Source organism: Orbicella franksi, chromosome 13, assembly GCF_964199315.1.
Source record: "Orbicella franksi chromosome 13, jaOrbFran1.1, whole genome shotgun sequence".
Classification (NCBI taxonomy): Eukaryota; Metazoa; Cnidaria; class Anthozoa; order Scleractinia; family Merulinidae; genus Orbicella; species Orbicella franksi.
In genome coordinates this window covers 7,877,517-7,897,038 of record NC_138157.1, presented here as the reverse complement: position 1 = coordinate 7,897,038, position 19,522 = coordinate 7,877,517, and the positions used below count along the sequence as shown (strand labels likewise).

Genomic DNA, 19,522 nt, shown 5'->3' with positions numbered 1-19,522 from the left:
ACTATTCCGAACTCAGCAAAAATTCTCCAGGATACCGTGAAGAAATGTAAATGTACCAAGTGATTTAAGTTTACAACAAGAACTTCCATGGAACTGAACTATTTTCTCTCCTATCTTGAAACCAGTTGTATCTCCCTCCTTGAACGAACAAGGAAGCCTTACGTAATTTTATGGCCCTCGCGTGCCTCTTAAGTCTCAATACTTTCAAGTCGCTCACCTGCAAAAGTCAGATATGGGCAGACAGCTAAAGGCAATTTTGATATATACATAACTTTCTCAAATAAAATGCGTGATTCAATCTCCTCTCGGGCGAGTATGACGGCATAAATTCAATCTGTCGAGTACTATTCCAAACTCAACAAAAATTCTCTAGGATTGTTTTTAAAAAATGTACATGTCTAAGTCTTTAAGTTTACAGCAAGAACATTCCATGGGACTGAGCTATCTTCTAGCTTTCCTATCTTGAGACCAGTTGTATCTCTTTCACTGAACGAACAAGAAAGCCTTATGTAACTTCATGGCACTCACGTGCCTCTATACTTAAAAGTAGCTCAACTGCAAAAGTCAGACATAGGCTGACAGTTGAAAGCAATTTTGATGCATATAGTTTTCTCGAATAGATCACAATCTCCTCTCGTGCGTATATGCATAATTTTAATCTTTAACAAGAGTACTATTTCGAACTCAACAAAACTTATCTAGGGTTGTTTTTAAACAAATACAAATGTACCAAGTGCTTAAGTTTGAATGAAAACATTCCATGGAACTGATATACTATTTTCTTCCCTATTTTCTTCCTTAAATTCATCCCATTTCCAAATTACTCGAGGTAAATTAATTCTGAAAAACCCATTTGGGAGAATTAATAAAATCTATTGTATTGTAACTTGAAACCAACTAGAACTGTTACACAACTTCATAGCAATCACGTGCCTCAACAAAAGTCAGACATCTCGGCAGCAGACAGTTCAAGGCAATTTTGATAATTTACTGGAATGGAATGCAGTGCCCTCTCGTGAGCGAATGCATAATGACTGTGAAAGACACTTTAAATAAACCACTCGTCGTATTTCCTGTGTGTTGTTGAAAACATTTCCGGGGAGCAGTGAAAGGGTTTTCCACAGCCATGAATGCAACCTTTGTTTACATTTGTCGATAAAGGCGCGATATGGATGCTACAAGATGTTTTATCTGTTTATAAAACATGTGAACGTGATATGTTACCAACTTCCACGGGTCAGTGCACATTGGTGGTCAGCAGAGCAAAACAGACACACGTCGGTTTTCTAAAGCGCTTTGTTTGTTACAGCAGGGGTGCGCGCTGAGCTCATGGCAAAACTCGAGATATTTCAGTTCACGCTGGTTTTTAGGTGGACATAGTAACAGTGATTGGTTTCTTGATTCCCATAAACACATAAATTGGTATACACTAGTATTGGTATACACTAGAGCTGCCCCCGCTTGGAAGAATTAGTTTATTTAAGTTCATTCAGTCGCCCCCAGGATCTGTTTCTAATTTTCCCCAACACATAACGTCAGGAGCGAGAATATGAGGATATGGCTACTACACTCTCTTTTTTAAAAATATTGTTGTTTTCTTTCCGGTCCGGGCTGAATATTCTTATTTTTCTAGCGGTTTTTGACTGAAAATATAACATCATAGCGCGTGACCTTTCCGTTTTAATGACTTTGATGGCACTCAAGTAATTTTCAACACACAAAATTATATTCTTTTCAAAAACCTCAGCCTCGGGTTTATTTAAAAGTCTTAAAGTTTCGCAAATTTCAGCCTCGATATTCTCATTGCATTTATTCTTATAAAAAAGGATGTAACTGCCATCGGAAAACCCTTCCCAACAGTATGCTATATATGGCATCGAGGCATACATAGAGATCAAACAAGGTGCTATATTTACGTTGCCATCAGGGCCAAAAAAGGGTTCGCTGAGAACAACTTTTATTCTACATTACCGCTTCCGTTTCTAGGCCGGAGGCAAGTGATAAACCACAACGTTGTGGTTAAACCACAAAATATACGGTGTCCTACAAAAATAATTGACTGATATTGCAAATACTTCAGTGTATATTTGCACTCACGTACAACACATATTGTAAAAGCAGCTTGAATCGCTTTTAATCCATTGTAGGTCGGTGTCACGTACATAAACATTGGAACGACTTCGTTTTTGTTCAAGTCATCCTAAAAAATGTATGCTTAAATTAAACAAATCCTACATAAACACCAAGATCACTTTAAGAGGCAACCAACTGGAAAATCAGCCTTGAAATTTCTATAAAGTTCTTGCTGTATTTGCTCATTTGGGCACTCAGACTAAAGCGAGTTGTCAAGGCAGGGATTTTTTCTTCTTTTCTCAAAAGCGAGCAAGTGACACCAAGATATAAAAGCTTTCTATTTAGCGTTTACTCAGACGCGCTACATGTCATAATCGGTTCTCGAGATTAGAAGCATTAATTAAAAGGCTTGATGAGAGGCTTCCCAAGAACAAAGAACTAGTGTGATGGGTTGGTAAACAATGCGAAACAAATGAAATCTCGCCAATTTTCTCTTAGTGATGACGAGAACGCCACAAAGCCGAGACACTCTTAAAACTTATTTCAAAAGGTAATGAAAAACAAATTGAAGCTACACTCATAAAACAAAGCAATTGGAATGACCTTCAAACCACGACCACTCAAAAGGTTATTTCATTATATCTCAACATGAGACAGGGCAATAAAGCTCGATAATGCTTCTGTCAATGGACTGTCATTGAGAGCAATCAATTGGAACAATACAAGTGGACAGGTTGATATAACTGTTTTCTTTGCCAATCTTGTCTGCTCGTTTCCCGTTGCATTGTTGGTTCGCCAAAGGCGCTAATTTCTTTTGTAACATGACCTGATGCGTTCTCATACCCAACAAGCTCTGACGCGACACAGACGTGTGTTTTACACCTGGTGAAGAATAGCTTCGACTCCGCGTTTTCTTTCGTAGCACGGTGATCTGTCGACGATGTTGAAATTTGCAGTCAAGCGAAAGCCCGTTGAATTGTTCCACGAAGCCGTGACGAGCAGGGACATCTTTCGAGCACAGCTTTTGCTCGAACAGAACGAAGAACATTTCTACGTCGATGACATTGACGAAGATGGTATTACAGCTCTACAAAGGTCCTGTTTCACCGGACCTCTCAAGCTTGTGCAACTGCTAGTAACATCTGGCGCCGATCTAAATATTCAGGATAAAGAAGGTTGGAGCGTGATGCATGCCGCAACCATAGCTCGCAATCACTCCATCATGCGCTACCTTATTACCATGGGGGCCGCAGTAGCCTTACAGAACGATCAAGGCGAACTTCCTTTAGATCTGGCGGGAGACCTGCAATCGGTGATAATACTCGCTAAAGCCATGCGGCGACGAGGAATGGCTAAAGACGTGGAAGAATACTTTAACCGAAGGCCTGAAGTAAGAGAACTTATTGTGGAAAAGCTACGAGAAAATGAGGTGATAAGCTTGGCCCAAGAGCGACAGAGAGCAGCGAGCGAAGTTTTATCTTCAAATATTTCGTGGTCTGAAACGCAAAACAGGCGCAGTTCCGTAGACGCAGTAAACTACCCCACAACCCCAACCGCAACTGTCGAAACAAGAGATGAAGATCTGGAGAGCTCAATGGACATTCCACGTCTCAATGGTGTAGCATTACCCTCTCGAAATATACACGCGAAAAGCCGGCTCGGATGGGAAGTTGGTTGTGGGGAAACAGTGTGTCCCAAATGCGGAAAGCGCCGAGAAGATGCCTTGAAAAGGCAATCGACATCATCACTGTGTTCCAACTCCTCTGACGAATCTTCATCTGACTCGGCCTACAGTTCGGCATCCACGAACTCTAGCGCTAATATGTTCAGTTTTGAGAGGGAGGGAACAATAACAACAGCCAAGAAAAACAATAATTCAAGAGCGGACAATTTATTTCCAGATCGGTTACGTGCGTCTTCTGTGGACTACACGGTGTCCGGAAATCGTCCAAACCGCGAGCATGAAACGGATGAACAATTTCAATCGCGACGATATTCGTCCCCGGCGTTGTTTGCAAGCGAGCGTGCTTACATGCCTAGAGCTCCGAGAGCCACGGTCGCGAACGCAATCAAAGAAGTTGAGGACGTAAACGAATTGAATAGGTATGGCGTTTCGCTTCTTCACGAAGCTGCGGCGAAAGGCGATACCGAAGGTGTGAAGTTACTGCTCGAACATGGCGCAGAAGTCAACAGACAGTCTTTGAACGGAAGTAGTCCGCTACACGAGGCTGTACGCGAGGGGAATGCAGTGACCGCGTCGATATTGATCGAATATGGCGCAGATTTGTTTACCGAAATGGACAACGGGATGTTGCCGATAGATTTAGCCCCAGATGTTGATATGAAACGGTTCATTGAAAATGCAATGACTTTGAAATAATTGTATGCATGCACGTGTAGTAAGGAAGTTTTTTTGGAATTTTAGTATCAATTATTCATCAGGAGGAGCAGTGATGTTTCTAAAAATACCGCAATGTATTTTTTTATCAGTATTTTGAATTATGTAACTTGCTGAACTCGATAATTTACAACGCTAAGATTAAAATTTTCAAAGCCCATTGTCAAAGACCCGGCGTATGGCAATCTGTAGACTTGTAGCATTACAATTGCAATTATAATTTTATTTTCATGAAACTGGCGCATTATGACTCTGTAAACGCTATTTCCCAAAATGTTTACTTTTGTGGGGGAGGGAAAAGGTGAGGCAGCGACAATTAAAATGCGAAACGAAAAGTTTTTAATTTCGCACGCTAAATTTGCTTTTTGTCAAGTTGCCGGCAAAGCGTTTTCGCGGCATGCAAAACGTTGACTCGAGTTTACCTATAGATGAAACTGGACGCTCAGAAAGCGTACATTGTAGACATTAATTTTAACAGATAACATCGAAAATTCAGATCCATTTATCTTTACGCAACCTCCACTTTCCGCTGTTTTGTTCTCGGACTTAGCACGCAACAAATGGCTTTATTGCATGATTAATCTTCCAGCGGACAAATATTCCGATCGGAAAGATTATTTTTTTTGCAAAGAGAGCCTATACAAACAGTCACAAGCAGTTTAATGTCGGTACATTTACGGCTTCTTTTCAGGGCTTTGTTGGGAGCTGTTGCCGATTCTTTTGTTCTTGTACATTAGCCAACTTGCGGTAAACTGATAGAATAGGCAAACAGCAGCCGCAGAGATACATCTTCCTCGATAATACCGGTGAAATAAATGATTGAAAAAACTTAAAGCTTGTACAAAAAAAGCCGCCTGAAATTGTACTTTGTTGTACTGCTTAAGGCTGTCATCTCCCATTAAAAACGAATTGAAAACCTTGGCCACAACTCAAACCCTGGAGGGAAAACCTTCATTGCCCATCGATATGGGTTTCATCTTAACAAGATTTTAACGAGCAAAGCCATTATTCTTCAAAAGTATTTTCAAAGCTCTGACATGTTTGAACAGAGCCGTCAGAGCTATTTGAGACGATGTCATCAGAAAGATTTATTTTGTGCACTCAAATGTTCAATTATTACTGCCATGGAGAGTTTCATCTGGTTTACCGTCGCAAAGTGTGGTTTGCATTGTCATTCAATTTTAATTACCCTCTCACTTTTTGAGTCTTCTTGCCAGCAAAACAATTGTTTCTTGCGGCAATTACGCCGGTTTTTATGAAATGAAACTTTTTATAGCAAAGCGTTGACCTTTGATAGCCGCGAAGCTCGATGACAAGACATGAAAATTCCTGCTCGGCGGAAATTCGCTAATTATGGAAATATACGACGAAAATGTTACAAAGCGGAAAAATGTACGGCACGTTCGCCTCTATTCTTGTACGATTCGTTACAATCGCTAGCACTAGCGAAAAAGAACAAAAACTGTGTTTACAAGCCAAACTCTGTTCTATATCGTTGCTGAAGATTCTTCCAGTAACTAGTGCAGCAACGAAATTAGGCTACAGTACAGCTTAGAGACAAGCGAACTAGAAGCGCACTGCAACAAAGAACCTTGTCGATCCCTGTTGGTTTAAAAGGAATAGATTTTAGAATAAAACAACAACATTACGAAGTTTCGTTTGTTCTTTCGTTATTTGTTTTTTGGCGCGTTCATCTATCGGCTCGTAAGACCACTCTTCGTTCTTAAAAACAATTATTATTGATGGATTTTTTTTATTGTTGTTTTCTTCTATACATTTTACATGGCATGGTTAAGAAATTTTCCAGAAGTTATTTTCTCAATAAAATTTGGGACAATGTCTTCTCTCTACTCACTCGAAAGTCTTAAAATTGCTCATGCAGTCCTTTCAAAAACGGCTCCGATTTCAAGAGCAGTATGACGACACCGGTGATACCAGCTTTACTCGAAGACCAACTTTTCTGCAGTGACAACCATTAAGGCATTTATTGATAAGAGAAATGGCTGGTCTGGACTAGCTTGGGACACAGCATATGGTGACATAAGTCGCTTTCTTGTCTCTGATTTAGCAGGTACCAACGCTTTTAGTCTCGGGAAAAATGTTACTTCTTTCTCTGTAAGTGGAGCCTTAAACCTGAGCCGGAATTCTTTTATGGGAGGGCCATAAAGACCTTCTTGGCGTTCCATTCCATTTTCACACAGCTCGGCGCACCCTGTGTAAGCAAACTGGCTTAGAAAGAAATACAATGCACACAAGCTTAGGTGTCCCCTTACAAACATATGCTGCAAGCCATCTGTCTTCACAAAATGAACTGCACTTAGCTCTGGAGCATCAACAGCAATCAGTCGTGTGTACACTGCATTCTCAAGAGGGTCTTCCAAATTCCAATCTACTGTCATCATTAATACATCACCATCAATAGGCGATACTGTTGAATACGGTATAGGACCAGAAAGTCGACTCCCGAGGACAAACCAGAGCAGCGTGCGAATCTGAGACAGTGACACGGCTTAGTCACACAACTTAATGTGGCGTTAAACTTTTCAGTAGTCACGCAATCACTTCTTCGATGCAACGAAGTATCAGAACTGCTACCACAATTGCACTCAGACCACACGCGATCCACACCACTGTCCACCAGTATCCAGGTCTACTGTCCAATGAGAAGCCGAGATAGCTAAAGAAAATGTTATTTTTAGATGACAAAACATTGCCATAACAAAGTGTACAAAGTGAGGCAGTGTCCACACTACGCGTCCAGTCTACCCCCGTCAAAACGGGGCTTCAAACTGGAGGAATGTGAAAACGCCGGCTTTCAATTTTCGTGTGGACGGAAGACATTTTGAAAACGGAGCTTATCGGAAACGATGACATCACCATAATCACGTGATTTTCCTGCCCGAGTTTTTGCTCAAACACAAATCCAAAACGGCCGGTGATTGTTGCGTTTTTAATTTCTCCGGCGTAGTGCGGACGGAGAACATTTGATGCGGTTTCAGAGTGAAAATGCCGTTTTCAAATTCCTCGTGCGTAGTGTGGACAGGTCCTAAATCATGGAACCGATACCTTGAATATGATAGCGAGTGAAATCCGATGGCAGCTTCCCGAGCGAACGAGATAACACAATCATGTGATACAGCGAAACCTGTACTATTAAAGCGGAACCCATTTCAAGCGGACACCGGTCTCATTAAATACCGTAGTTTCTACCAAACGAAGAGTAAGGGTCTTGTGAGGGCGGGAAATAGAGCAGCCATTGTCAAACGCGGGAAAATGACCAGTCACAGGAAACACGTGACCAGCGCCCCGATAAGCGCGAGAAAGAAACCACCAATCAAGAAAAACGCGGGAAAAAAGTACCCAATAGAAAGCACGCGGTAAAACGCAAGGTGAGCAAAATCTAATTGATTTTAACTTTCAACGCAGATAGAATTACACCACCGACTAAAAAAATACTTTTAACACTCAGTCAATAGAAGTCCAGCTCACCTTGTTTTACAATGCACAACAAAGTCCATTAAACCGTCATTTGTGAAGTCTCCGTGTACGATGGGAGAGAGCGGTTCACACGGTATCGAGTGCGAAGACAGTAATGAACCATCCTTTAACGAAACAAGTGAGATGTCTTTCAAGCCAGTAACCAATACAGCATCCTGGTTAATAAAAGAGAGAAATCTAATTTAATGAACCGCGTATATGAGAAGTCCTAGCCCTCTAGTCCTCTTTTAAAGATGCATTTAATCCAGGAAGTCTTTCTGTAAAATCGAGAGAGCAAATAAAGGGGAAGCAACAAGGGGAAGAAAAAATCGCCGAAAAAGAGTCTCTGCTAAAGAGACACGATGTCGCCGCAGAAAATATTTATGAAGGTTTTGGGCTAAAATCATACCCTATAAGAAATATTATATTATTTTAGTGCTAGGAATTAGAGGACTTATAGGTAATTCCGCGCCTTCCAAATTCACCCTCCTGGCATAAATTTGATGAGGAAAAAGGAAGGAATTGCAAACACAGCAGCGACTTTTTTCTTGCTGTTTTCAGAAAAAAAAATAGCGACAGCTGAAAAAGGCAGATAGCATAGCATAGCATAGCATAGCATAGAATAGAAGAGAAGAGAAGAGAAGAGAAGAGAAGAGAAGAGAAGAGAAGAGAAGAGAAGAGAAGAGAAGAGAAGAGAAGAGAAGAGAAGAGAAGAGAAGAGAAGAGAAGAGAAGAGAAGAGAAGAGAAGAGAAAAGAGAAGAGAAGAGAAAAGAGAAGAGAAGAGAAAAGAGAAGAGAAGAGAAGAGAAAAGAGAAGAGAAGAGAAGAGAAGAGAAGAGAAGAGAAGAGAAGAGAAGAGAAGAGAAGAGAAGAGAAGAGAAGAGAAGAGAAGAGAAGAGAAGAGAAGAGAAGAGAAGAGAATAGAGACAGCTGATAGAATATTTGTTTGAAATCACCAGCATATTGAGGATCTTACTTTTATTCCCCCTACTGATGTGGAAACAGCTTGAATGTTTGGCACAAAAACTGCTCCTGGTTTTCTTTCGGACGGTTTGTAGTTTGCCCACGAAGCACCTGTGTCTACCTATGAGGGAAAAAAAAAAACTAAACACTGCCTTTGAGATGTTGATATTTAAGATGTTATTCTTTTTTTAAAACAATAATCGATAATTTGTATAGTACGTAAATCTGATACTGACTTTTATCTGTACAAAATAGATATATTTTTTACAACAAAGGGGAAGAGCTACTTACAATTCAATACTGGATACTTACACCACTTACCATGACACGACTCATAAAAATAATTACGTTACCTACAATACAAGAGCACGCTCTCTTTTCTTTTTTCACTTTATTTACATCATATTACATTACTTAACCCTGTGATGTAATACACTACAGTGTAACCCCGTTAATCCGGTCACCACCGGGCCACAAAAATCTGGCCGTTTTAACGGGGTGGCCGTGTTAATGAAGTTCTTTATATAATAAAATGACTAACTGAGATTTTGTTGGACCAAAATAAAGTGGTCGAAATAAAGAGGTGATAAGGCGGGATTACACTGTATTTACAACCATTTAATTAAAACCAGAATAAAAAAAATCACAAAAAGCAGCAATACACTACCACACACACACACACACACACACACACACACACACACACACACACACACACACACACACACACACACAAAAGAAACAGAAACACACACACGTGTACATGTCATGTAGCTTTCTTTCTTTTTTTTTCTTTTTTTTTTCTGTCGATTTAGATATAAAAAAATAAAACAGGAAAAGAGAAATAGAAACACACACACGTGCTCATGTCATGTAGCTTTCTTTTCATTCTTTCTTTTTCTCTGCAATTTACATATATATAAAAAAGAAAACAGGAAAAGAGAAATAGAAAAACACACACGTGCTCATGTCATGTAGCTTTCTTTTCGTTCTTTCTTTTTCTCTGCAATTTACATATATATAAAAAAGAAAACAGGAAAAGAGAAATAGAAACACACACACGTGCTCATGTCATGTAGCTTTCTTTTCGTTCTTTCTTTTTCTCTGCAATTTACATATATATAAAAAAGAAAACAGGAAAAGAGAAATAGAAAAACACACACGTGCTCATGTCATGTAGCTTTCTTTTCGTTCTTTCTTTTTCTCTGCAATTTACATATATATAAAAAAGAAAACAGGAAAAGAGAAATAGAAAAACACACACGTGCTCATGTCATGTAGCTTTCTTTTCGTTCTTTCTTTTTCTCTGCAATTTACATATATATAAAAAAGAAAACAGGAAAAGAGAAATAGAAAAACACACGTCTACATGTCATGTAGCTTTCTTTTCTTTCTTTCTTTTTTTTCTGTGTGTTCATATGCTCCAATTGCTTCCAGTTGAAATGCCTGTAGTTTGCTTCCAGTTGAAGTTTCTGTATTTTTCTTCTCGTTTTTTCTGGTTTTAATTACATCTAGTTAAATTTTAGCATTTGCATTTAACCCAGAGATCCTGCGTTCGATGCATATGCTGAAATATAAGATATCAAGTGTTCGACTTGAGTTTAAAATCAATTGTGATGACAAAAAAAAAAATGTAGGAAAAAATAAAGAACCAAACAAACACAAGCATTACCAATTTTTAGAAGCTTGCATTTAATTTTCTCCGGAAGCTCTCTTTGAAGCGTTTGGAGTGTGGAAACGAATGAAGATTAGAGACGATTGAGGAGGACTAAAAAGCTTGGCCAAGGTTTTCAAGTCTCTTTTTTAGCTAAAACGTTTGTAAAACAATAACAATGCAAGCAAGATAGAAATTCCCAACCATATATATTCGTGAGTAATAATGGGTCAAAAGGTAATGGTAATGTTTATAGAAATAGGAACACGTTCTTCAGCGAAAAATGTGTAAATTACTTAGCTGTTGTTGCACTGGAAATGGTACCGTGTAACTTAACTATTTTGAATGCAGTATCTACTTAAATAATTTGTTAGCCGATTCTTGGTAAAATACCTTGGTACATTCATTTCTGCGAGCACCGTTACTGCACTACATGTCTTCGGTTCAGCTGCGTTGTCCAGCAACTCGTTTGTTTACTCGCGGGTGTCGATCGAGAAAATGAAATAAAAACTGAAATCTAGATTTGGAAGCGCTCTTTTTGGAATAAGTCGTTTTGGACTCCACTTATTTTTAGTCTCCTGTCCAATTTTTCAGTCAAACCTTGCTCTTTTTACTGATCTTTTCAGGGAGTTTGATAGCGATGTTTAATTACTTTATTCCTAGTTCACACTTCGACCCAAATAAAGAAGAGATTCTTTGCAATAGCAGCGGCACCTCGTTAGAATGTGTTTGTACCAAGAGCACGTTCACTTAATGAGATGGATAGTTCTAACTGGAAATCCCGCCCACGAAGCTGGGAGTTTGCAAACCTATTTCTTGTAACACTTAAGTCGTACAGAATTTTCAACAAAAACTTTCATTAGAGACCTTGGCACCTTTCCTTGATTTTATTCTGTAAACTTATTCTTGATAATTTTTATATTGTACGTGCTGTTTTATTTGGATCATACACCCTACGCTTGATAGTGGAAATTCAGGAATGAAAAGATTTTTCACTAAGTAAATTCTGCGAGGGCACATACCTAGGGTGACATACGGCACAGCCGCATTTATGCTAGTAAAACACTGCGCATGTACTGACATCAGCGTTGATTTCCGAATTTGATGGATTAGACAGCTGATTGACAGCACGGGTGTGATCCAGATATAAGAGCGCGGGCCAAACCTACGCATCGGAGTTGCAATGACCAGAGTTGAATAAAGTTTGTCAAGAGCAGAAGTTGAAAAGAGATCATTGGAAATTAAAAGTGAGCAACTAAATAAGAGAGTGTTGGTGTGATCTGCTAGTTCCCCAAAAAGGTCGCTTTAACACGTTCATGTTTGACTTACGGTGTACTGGTTATCTTTGGAAAGATAGAAAAAGTCAGGCCCTAGTCATCTTAAGGCGCTGACGTTACTGCAAGGTACAGGAGCGTTGCCCTTCGGAAAAGAGCTCCACCAACCAGTCATCTGTATCAAAGAAACAATGCTTACAGAGAGATTCCGCTAGGGTTTGGGTTTGTCTACTAAAAACCATAAGTTACATTTGACTCGCCATGTCCAGTTATATACGACTGGATTTATGAAAACATGGTTAAAGAAAAGTGCGGGTTTTTTTTTTTCCCTTAGTGTGCTATACACTTGGATTTTACGACCCCTAAAGGCCCAAAAATTACTCTAAGCGACCCCAAAAAGGGAAAGAGTACAAAAAGGAAGAAAAGAGAGCAGAGGAAAATTCCTTTTGACTTTTCGATCGTCTTCTTTACAGGAAAAAAAAAAACACTTAAAGCAGGGAGAAATTTCTTTAACACGGTTTTCATAAATCCAGACATGTAGATTCGCAAATTCAAGATCATACCTGCCAATTAAATTCTCCGTACGGTCCAAAACTCGTCAGTAGTCCGGACGCAACTACAAAGACACTATCAAAACTTCGGATGCTCTGTCGCTTAAACGTCTTCCCTGACAGATGGCTGAAAATCCCTGTTCTGTCCGGCGGACTCGGCACAAGCAACGGAGACACTGGCATGGGTTCATCTCGGAAATCTGCCTCATCGATCGAATCAAAAAAATTTCCCAATGTCGAAGTAGCGCGGCAAATAGACCCACTGAACAAAGTCTTTGCTCCTGACGTCACAACAGCAGAACACGGATTGATTTCTGATTGGACAACACCCTCTGACGTAAAATAGGTTGTCACGTGATCTATGACGTTGTCGCCGTTTACGTCACCTACACTTATGACATCCTTGGAGACTGGGTAGGAACAGAGGGGTTGCCCAGAGTCGAGGCTTAACACCTCAATGGACTTTTCACGTTTTATAACCACAGCGTTTGGCTTTTCTCTTTTCAAGTGTGGTCCATCGCTTGTTTTAAAATCTTTTCTTGGTGTTTTAGATGGGGGTGCGGAGTGCTTTTTAACAAAGTGAGCTGTTTGTAGCTCAGTGTCGGCGGGATGTTGCCATCTGTAGGGTAAAGACGCGATTAGTGAGTCGGAGTATTGACTCCAGTGAACTTCAGCCACGTGGTACTGACTGGAATGAAGAGCCAGCTTGAAATGGTAAGCTGACACAAGATCCTGCAGGGAAAAAATCAGAAAAGAATGTGAGAGGGAGGCGGGGTGGAGTAGATTATTGAGACGAGAGGTCTGGGTCGAGCTCTTGGAAAAGAAACTGATCCCTGCCAATTCCTCTCTTAACCATTGACGCTTTCAATTAACGTCAACTTTGTACTTGTTTTCCCGACAATCGCGATAGCAAATTAAGCCCAGTTAATAAAGTTGATGATATCAGTACCTCTCTGGATATTCTGTCTGTTTCATAGTCCCCTGGTTCGTGTTTCCAGCGGGCCGCCCCTGTTTTGCTGTCAAAGGCGTACGTTGAAAAGTGTTCCTTCTCTTCTGTCACCTGCCGTTGACCAAAAAAAAAAAAGCGACAGACAGTTAAACTACAATCGTGGACAAAAGTCCTTGGGACACTTATTCAATTTACCGAATTATATGTGTTTTACTACTGAAGTTTGAAAAAAGCCCTGCTTTCCTTTAAAAACGCGTTACTGTTCCCCCTCCCCACCCCATACAATGTTGAAAATCAGAACAAAATGCAGGTAGTAGTTTTCAACATTGTATGAGGGGTGGGGGGCGAGGTTAGGCAGGTGAAGTTGTATTAGAGTCTGGCGTGTGCGCAAAAGCGCGAAAAGTGCAAATTTGTCCAAAGACTTTTGTCCATGATTATAGATTAACCTGTCCCCGTTTGCAAGCTCGTTGTTCAGCTCTAGCACCGTGGTAAAGGCCAACAGTTACGCAAGAACGGCTCTTGCACAAGAAGAATCGTCATGTATTGCATTTAGACATAGACATCATGATAGCAATTTTCCTGGACAATTCTGTCCACGGGCGAAAGGTGCAATGAGGTTTACCCTATGTGAAGCACCAACCCCTGAGACAAGGTGACTGGTCAGACCACAACATCCGGGAACTACACACCCTACCATTTGCGATGAGCGTGTGGGTTCTCTAACGTCTTCTGATAATCACGTGCACTGAATATGTGCGAGACGGGACCTATGATTTATAGTTCTTATCCAATTAACCATTTGCAGACGTAATTTACAAAGGTAGAACACTCTCCTCACTTATTTTAAGACCCTGAGTGTTGGTCCGGTTTGGGGCTCGAACTCTCGACCTCCTACACAGTAAAACTACAAACTGAGCCAACAAGGCGGTGGGCTAATGTGCATTCTTTTAACATCGGCTTTTAAATCATGCCTGATATTTCTAATAAATGATGGCACCTTTTTGGTACGCTTCGGCGGCATATCAGGCGAGTTTGGTCTAGTCAAGGTTACTTCACTTGAAAGTGACCATAATATCCCATATGAGATCAGTGACTTGATATCTCAGGATATCAGGACAGTAGGCACGGCTTCTGATTGGCTAACTACGAAATGTATGTAGGGATCAAGAAGCAAGCAAGAAGCGTAAAGCGCATTTTCTTCTTCTAGCCAGATGATCAAGGAAGTTAAACAGGGACTGCGTACAAATTATTACCAACCGTTTTAACATTACGATGGCGTCGTGGTGGTAGTTTAGCCACCTCCTCTGCAGTAAGGCCAGTGGACAAGTTGTGTTGATGGTTATGCCTACAGATGAGAGAAAGATTGTGATCGTTATTCATTTGTTGTGGTGGACTGAACAAGTTTGAGAAACATATTTTCCCTAAACAATTCGAATTAGGCAACGAACTGCAACACAGCACATTAGTAAACAAAACATTGCTCACACAAGATCTCAGCAATATGTTACTTGAATCCTTTTACCTTTGATTTCTAATTAGTATTAACTTGTCCCAGCTAAAAGGACTGCAGGAACCTCAAGCAAAAACAACCAACCGACGCAAGTGCGGGAAAACGTGAATCGGCCGAGTCGCAAGTGGTTTAAGTTTGACTCCTGAATGGCCAAAAACCACCCTCTTTCTCTATCGATTAAAAAATTTCACGTAATTTTTAATCAATTAGACCTTAGCAAAGATTCCTCCCCATCATCATTTGTCTGTTCGCCGGGTGGATAATTGGACCAAAGACTCTCTGCCTCCAGGCTACCCTCTCCTCTGCAGTCGATGCTGCCTTTGCCCACGGGCCCCTTTCTCGAAAGCCCCCGTACTAAGGTACCGGCTCGGAAAAGCTGTTTTTTGTGTGCCGTGTTAACATTCAAGATCTTGGTATAAATAGTTTCAGTTTGAAATTCAAAAAATAAAAATATCAGGAAGCAAAACAGAATAGACTGGTCTTTGAGCTAAAACCCGTTCTACTATTCCTTAGATTTAGATCTATAAATATGGCTTTGGGTCCGTAAAGGCACCGGGACTTTCGAGAAAGGCCCCCCCAGGTCCACCTAAGCTCCCTTTTCACTGTTCTCCTCCAGGTCTCCTGCGGTCGATCACGTTTAGCAAAAACTCTTACACGCATACCACATTATATCTTATCCATGGGTTGGAAACCATTCAGATAGAAAAAACAGAACGTAAGAACCCTTTTCCCTTAGTTCTAATCTATTAACTAAGTCATCGTAAGTCAGTAACTAGTAATAAGTTCTAAAATTAGACATCATTACTCTAAATGGTCTTGCTGTTGCTGTTCATTAGCCATTTTGCCTCCAATCAAAACCAGACCAGAGTCTGGTACAACAAGCACAGCGATCTCCCTGCAATTGTTTTAATTAAGATCAATCAGTAAACACTAAACCAGTGAAAACAAACACTTAATGAATCAAAGACAGCTTACTAAAGAATTCAACAAGGCTGATTAAAACAACACGCTAGAACCACAAAAACTTTCTACCATGAGGCATGTGAAAACTTGAAGTATAAGGCAGAGCCAACTTAAAAAAAGAGGAGGGAGCAAAGGAGAACATTCTTTTCTCCCACCTCCCCCTTGTCAATTTGTAAATTATTGCACCCTTATACTCTCGACTGCTATACGAGAAGGATCTGAATTAATAGCACTATATTCTGTGTGAACATTTAAAACAGATGAGGTTCTCGACAAGAACAACAAAATTTGATTAATTAATTTTGGTTGGCTTGATGTATCTGAACAAAAGAAGGGGTAAGTATCATTCCATCATGCTTTCCAACATCAACAGGAGAGCTGAGAGCAGAGTCCATTGTGGAAAGAAAGTCCTGTCTGATAGCCAGGACCTAGTGGATCTTCCAGTTGGACTATTGGATTTTGTCCATCACTCGCCCAATAGCAATTGTGTAATTTCCGTACCTCCCCCACGTGATGGATTTTTTCTTAGACCCCCTCCAACCCCTGCAAATTTTCTAAGGGGGCGGGGGAAAGTATGGATATTTTCTGGAACTGCACAATGAAATTTCTTAGGAAACAAATTCTTTGGATCATTTTTGCCAAAATTTTAAATTACAGAAACTCTGTGACAGATGCAATGTTCTAGGGCTAGTGAGAATGATTTCTGGGTCACTACTTCATTGTTTGAGATTGACCAAAGGACCAGCCCGAAAAGTGGTTTTCTTTGCACCCTGCGGGTCAGGATCATTTTAAACTATGATGATAGGCAAATGAACTGCAGTACCCTGTGAGCAGTTGGTTTCTCATTTGGCACAGGAGAAACCAACTGCTCACAGGGTAGAACTGCAGTGAGGAAGATCAGAAATTTGTGACTAAAAGATGACACCACAAGGAGGTTATCTTTTGCTATATGGTCAGCTATCTTCCACAGTTAAATGGCAGTCCTGGTTGAAGATCAAAACAAAAACAGCATGGACTATCAATAGCAACTTACTTGAAATATCCTAAATCTGAAAGTTTATGGTCTGTGAATAAGTTAGCCTTCCACATAAGCTCCAGTTGATCTGTGAAACAATGCACTACCCCATCATCTGTTACAACCACTAAAATCTACAAAAATAAAGAAATCACTAAAAGTCAGTCGCTATCTTGGATTCCAAGGGATGTTAGCAGAGTGAGCTAACTGCTATCTTGAGCTTTGAATCAACCATCATTTTTGAAATGAAATGTTTAATATTGTTGGAAATATTGTCCAAACTGAAAATTTTGTAAAAAAAAAAAAAAAAATCACACTAGATGTGTAATAAAATCATCAAATCTAAACTCAAGAATGCTTTTGTCTTTGAACAGTTATAGATGTTGTTTCTATTGTTCATCACATAATTTATATTTTCAACTGTAATATATAATAATGCTATGCTGTACTGTTTCCAATGCATAAAATGTTGTGGAATTGACAAACATGTCTTTGGTTGATGAATTGATGCATCAAAGAATAGTGCATAGTCTGTCCTGCCACAAGGTGTTTTATCTTGACAGACACCTTGGATATTACATGGCCTTGGCTTGAGCAGCATAACACCCAGTAAGCAATATTGATACCGCAAAAAAAAAAAAAAAAAAAAAAAAGAAATGGCCAAAAAGTGTCCTATTGCCAAAAAAATTGAGTTTTATTGGAGACATTATGACATAGTGAGAGCAAAACAACATCTAAATGTGTGTCTAATGAAAGAAAGAAACAAACAAACAAACACACACTAAAAAATAAAAGAGTACACATCACCTGATGACAAACATCAAGCGATGAAGTACTTCTACGTTCACATCCAGCTCCAAGAGCTACAGGCAAAGCTGGTTTGGATGAATTACTTTCAAGCATCACTTCAGTCTGGAAAGATCATGTTACAGATTAGCAGCTACGAAAATTCATAACACGTAATTTACCCAACTAGGCATTTTTTAGTACCTTTAAGTGAAGATGAGGTAGAGTGGATGGCAACTCATGGTCTTCCTGCGGAGGTAGCATCAATACTTTAAGTCTTGAGTCCTCAGTCGCAATGACCAACTCTATTAAAATGACAATAAAAAAGTTAATCCCACAGCTGATTGGTAGACAGAAAACAGAGCTACTGTTGAACAAAACAAATATAACTCAATGGGTAATAGCTTACCATTAATTCCATCACTATCTAGATCTGTAACAATGGGCAGAGGCCTGTAAATAATACATACCGGTACATTTTTCTCAAATAAGTAAATTTAATTTTCAGTGGCACTTAAAGTTCTTTTGTGTGCAACAGAAGTTGATGTTATACAAATGAAACTCAGTTAAACTAACTTACAATATTATTTTAAATAATGGATTCTGGAACTATGTATTTTGTGAGATAAATGTGAAAAAGATAACCTGTGTTCAAGGACTTCATGCAAAGAGGGCAAATAGATGTGCAAGAAAAACAATTACTTAATATGTTCCTGTTTATATTGTCTGCATTGTTGTAATGTGAAGTGTGATGTCTCTAAAAATTATAATTTGACTGCACTTTAAAAACTGCACTTGCACGGCAGTACTACTTACAACCTGTTTTTCCCTGTTTGGTATTTGATATCAGAAACAGTGTCTAGCTGCCAGGAAGGCTGAAACTCCCAAACATTAGGAGCTCTGAACACAAATACGGCAATGCAAACTGCTGCCACCACAATGACATCTTGTGCTCGTATTTTTGTGACATCGATAGGCAGGAATTTCAAGGGATCATTCATAACTGTCACCTGAGAATTGAATCATGATTTTAATATCAGGGCAAAATAATATATCCATGATTAGAATTGAAAACAGAAAAAACCGAATAACACTGCCTGGGAGACCATATTTGTACAAACTCCAGAAGACAAGTCAGTACTCAAAAGAGTGATGAACATTAAGTTGCCACATCAAATTTCAGGAACTTCAATATTGAAGGTCTCAAATAATTAAAATTTGGTCTCACATTCTGACATTGCAACGACTTCAACTGAGACCACTCAAGAATTTTACACCACTCAGGCAATCACAGCAAGATTATGAAAGAATTAATGACAAAGAAGTTTCGATCCTGCCAAGGACAAGAAACTTGGCCTTTAGCAGAGGTTTTCCTTTTTATTGGGAGTGGAGGTTCAGACATGGGGGGGGGGGGGGGGGGAGTTTGACCATTTTGATGGGCTTTCGTAATTTTTTTTTGCCTTTTTTGACGTTCTTTTCTATCTTTTTAGTGAATCGTTTGATCAGCCTCAAGTATCCCAGAGTGAGGCACTTAAACATAACATCTCAGTTAACTAGATTTAGAGCTCTAAAGCAAAAGAAGAAAATGACCTTTTCGCTAGATGTCTTTCTTGACGACGGTTTCGTCTTTTTGCGACTCGAGTCATTGATTCCCAAAATAAACTTACCTCTTTTTCTTTGACATTTTATACCTTTGTTTGAAAAAATTCCCTTATTTTCGATGTTTTGTCTCAAATTAGCTAGAAATTACTATTTGTTTCCGAAATCCCCGCCATATTGAATGTTTATGACTCCCTAATATGGTTATGATTACCTTTTATGTCCGGGCAACAGTAACTGACCAATGGGAATGCTCGTTAGGTGAGCGTCACATTAGTGCGGTCAGTTTCAAATCTAACGATCAAACAAG

General features: G+C 39.6%; 3 protein-coding genes across 4 annotated transcripts in view; 1 reads left to right on the top strand and 2 right to left on the bottom strand.

Annotated features, from left to right (window-relative positions):
* Positions 1–19,522, bottom strand: part of LOC145465804 (coactosin-like protein) — a 76,983-nt gene that overhangs the window by 14,181 nt on the left and 43,280 nt on the right. The window lies entirely within an intron of this gene.
* Positions 756–4,707, top strand: LOC145465800 (uncharacterized). The gene has a single exon (XM_081449559.1). The coding sequence runs from the start codon at positions 3,014–3,016 to the stop codon at positions 4,451–4,453; it is 1,440 nt and encodes a 479-aa protein (XP_081305685.1). The 5' UTR covers positions 756–3,013; the 3' UTR covers positions 4,454–4,707.
* On the bottom strand, positions 4,812–19,495 carry LOC145465797 (uncharacterized). Of its 2 annotated transcripts, none has more exons than XM_081449555.1 (13): positions 19,281–19,495; positions 18,430–18,623; positions 18,023–18,066; positions 17,818–17,918; positions 17,635–17,739; positions 16,846–16,961; positions 15,655–15,744; positions 14,597–14,684; positions 13,340–13,450; positions 12,403–13,122; positions 8,925–9,032; positions 7,961–8,124; positions 4,812–7,148 (listed from the first exon to the last, which is right to left on the bottom strand). In XM_081449555.1, exons 2-13 carry the CDS (start codon positions 18,612–18,614, stop codon positions 7,022–7,024), a joined length of 1,959 nt encoding a protein of 652 aa, XP_081305681.1. In that variant the 5' UTR covers positions 18,615–18,623; positions 19,281–19,495; the 3' UTR covers positions 4,812–7,021. The 2 variants fall into 2 exon arrangements, with proteins under 2 accessions (XP_081305681.1, XP_081305682.1); XM_081449556.1 differs by having other exon boundaries at positions 4,812–7,124.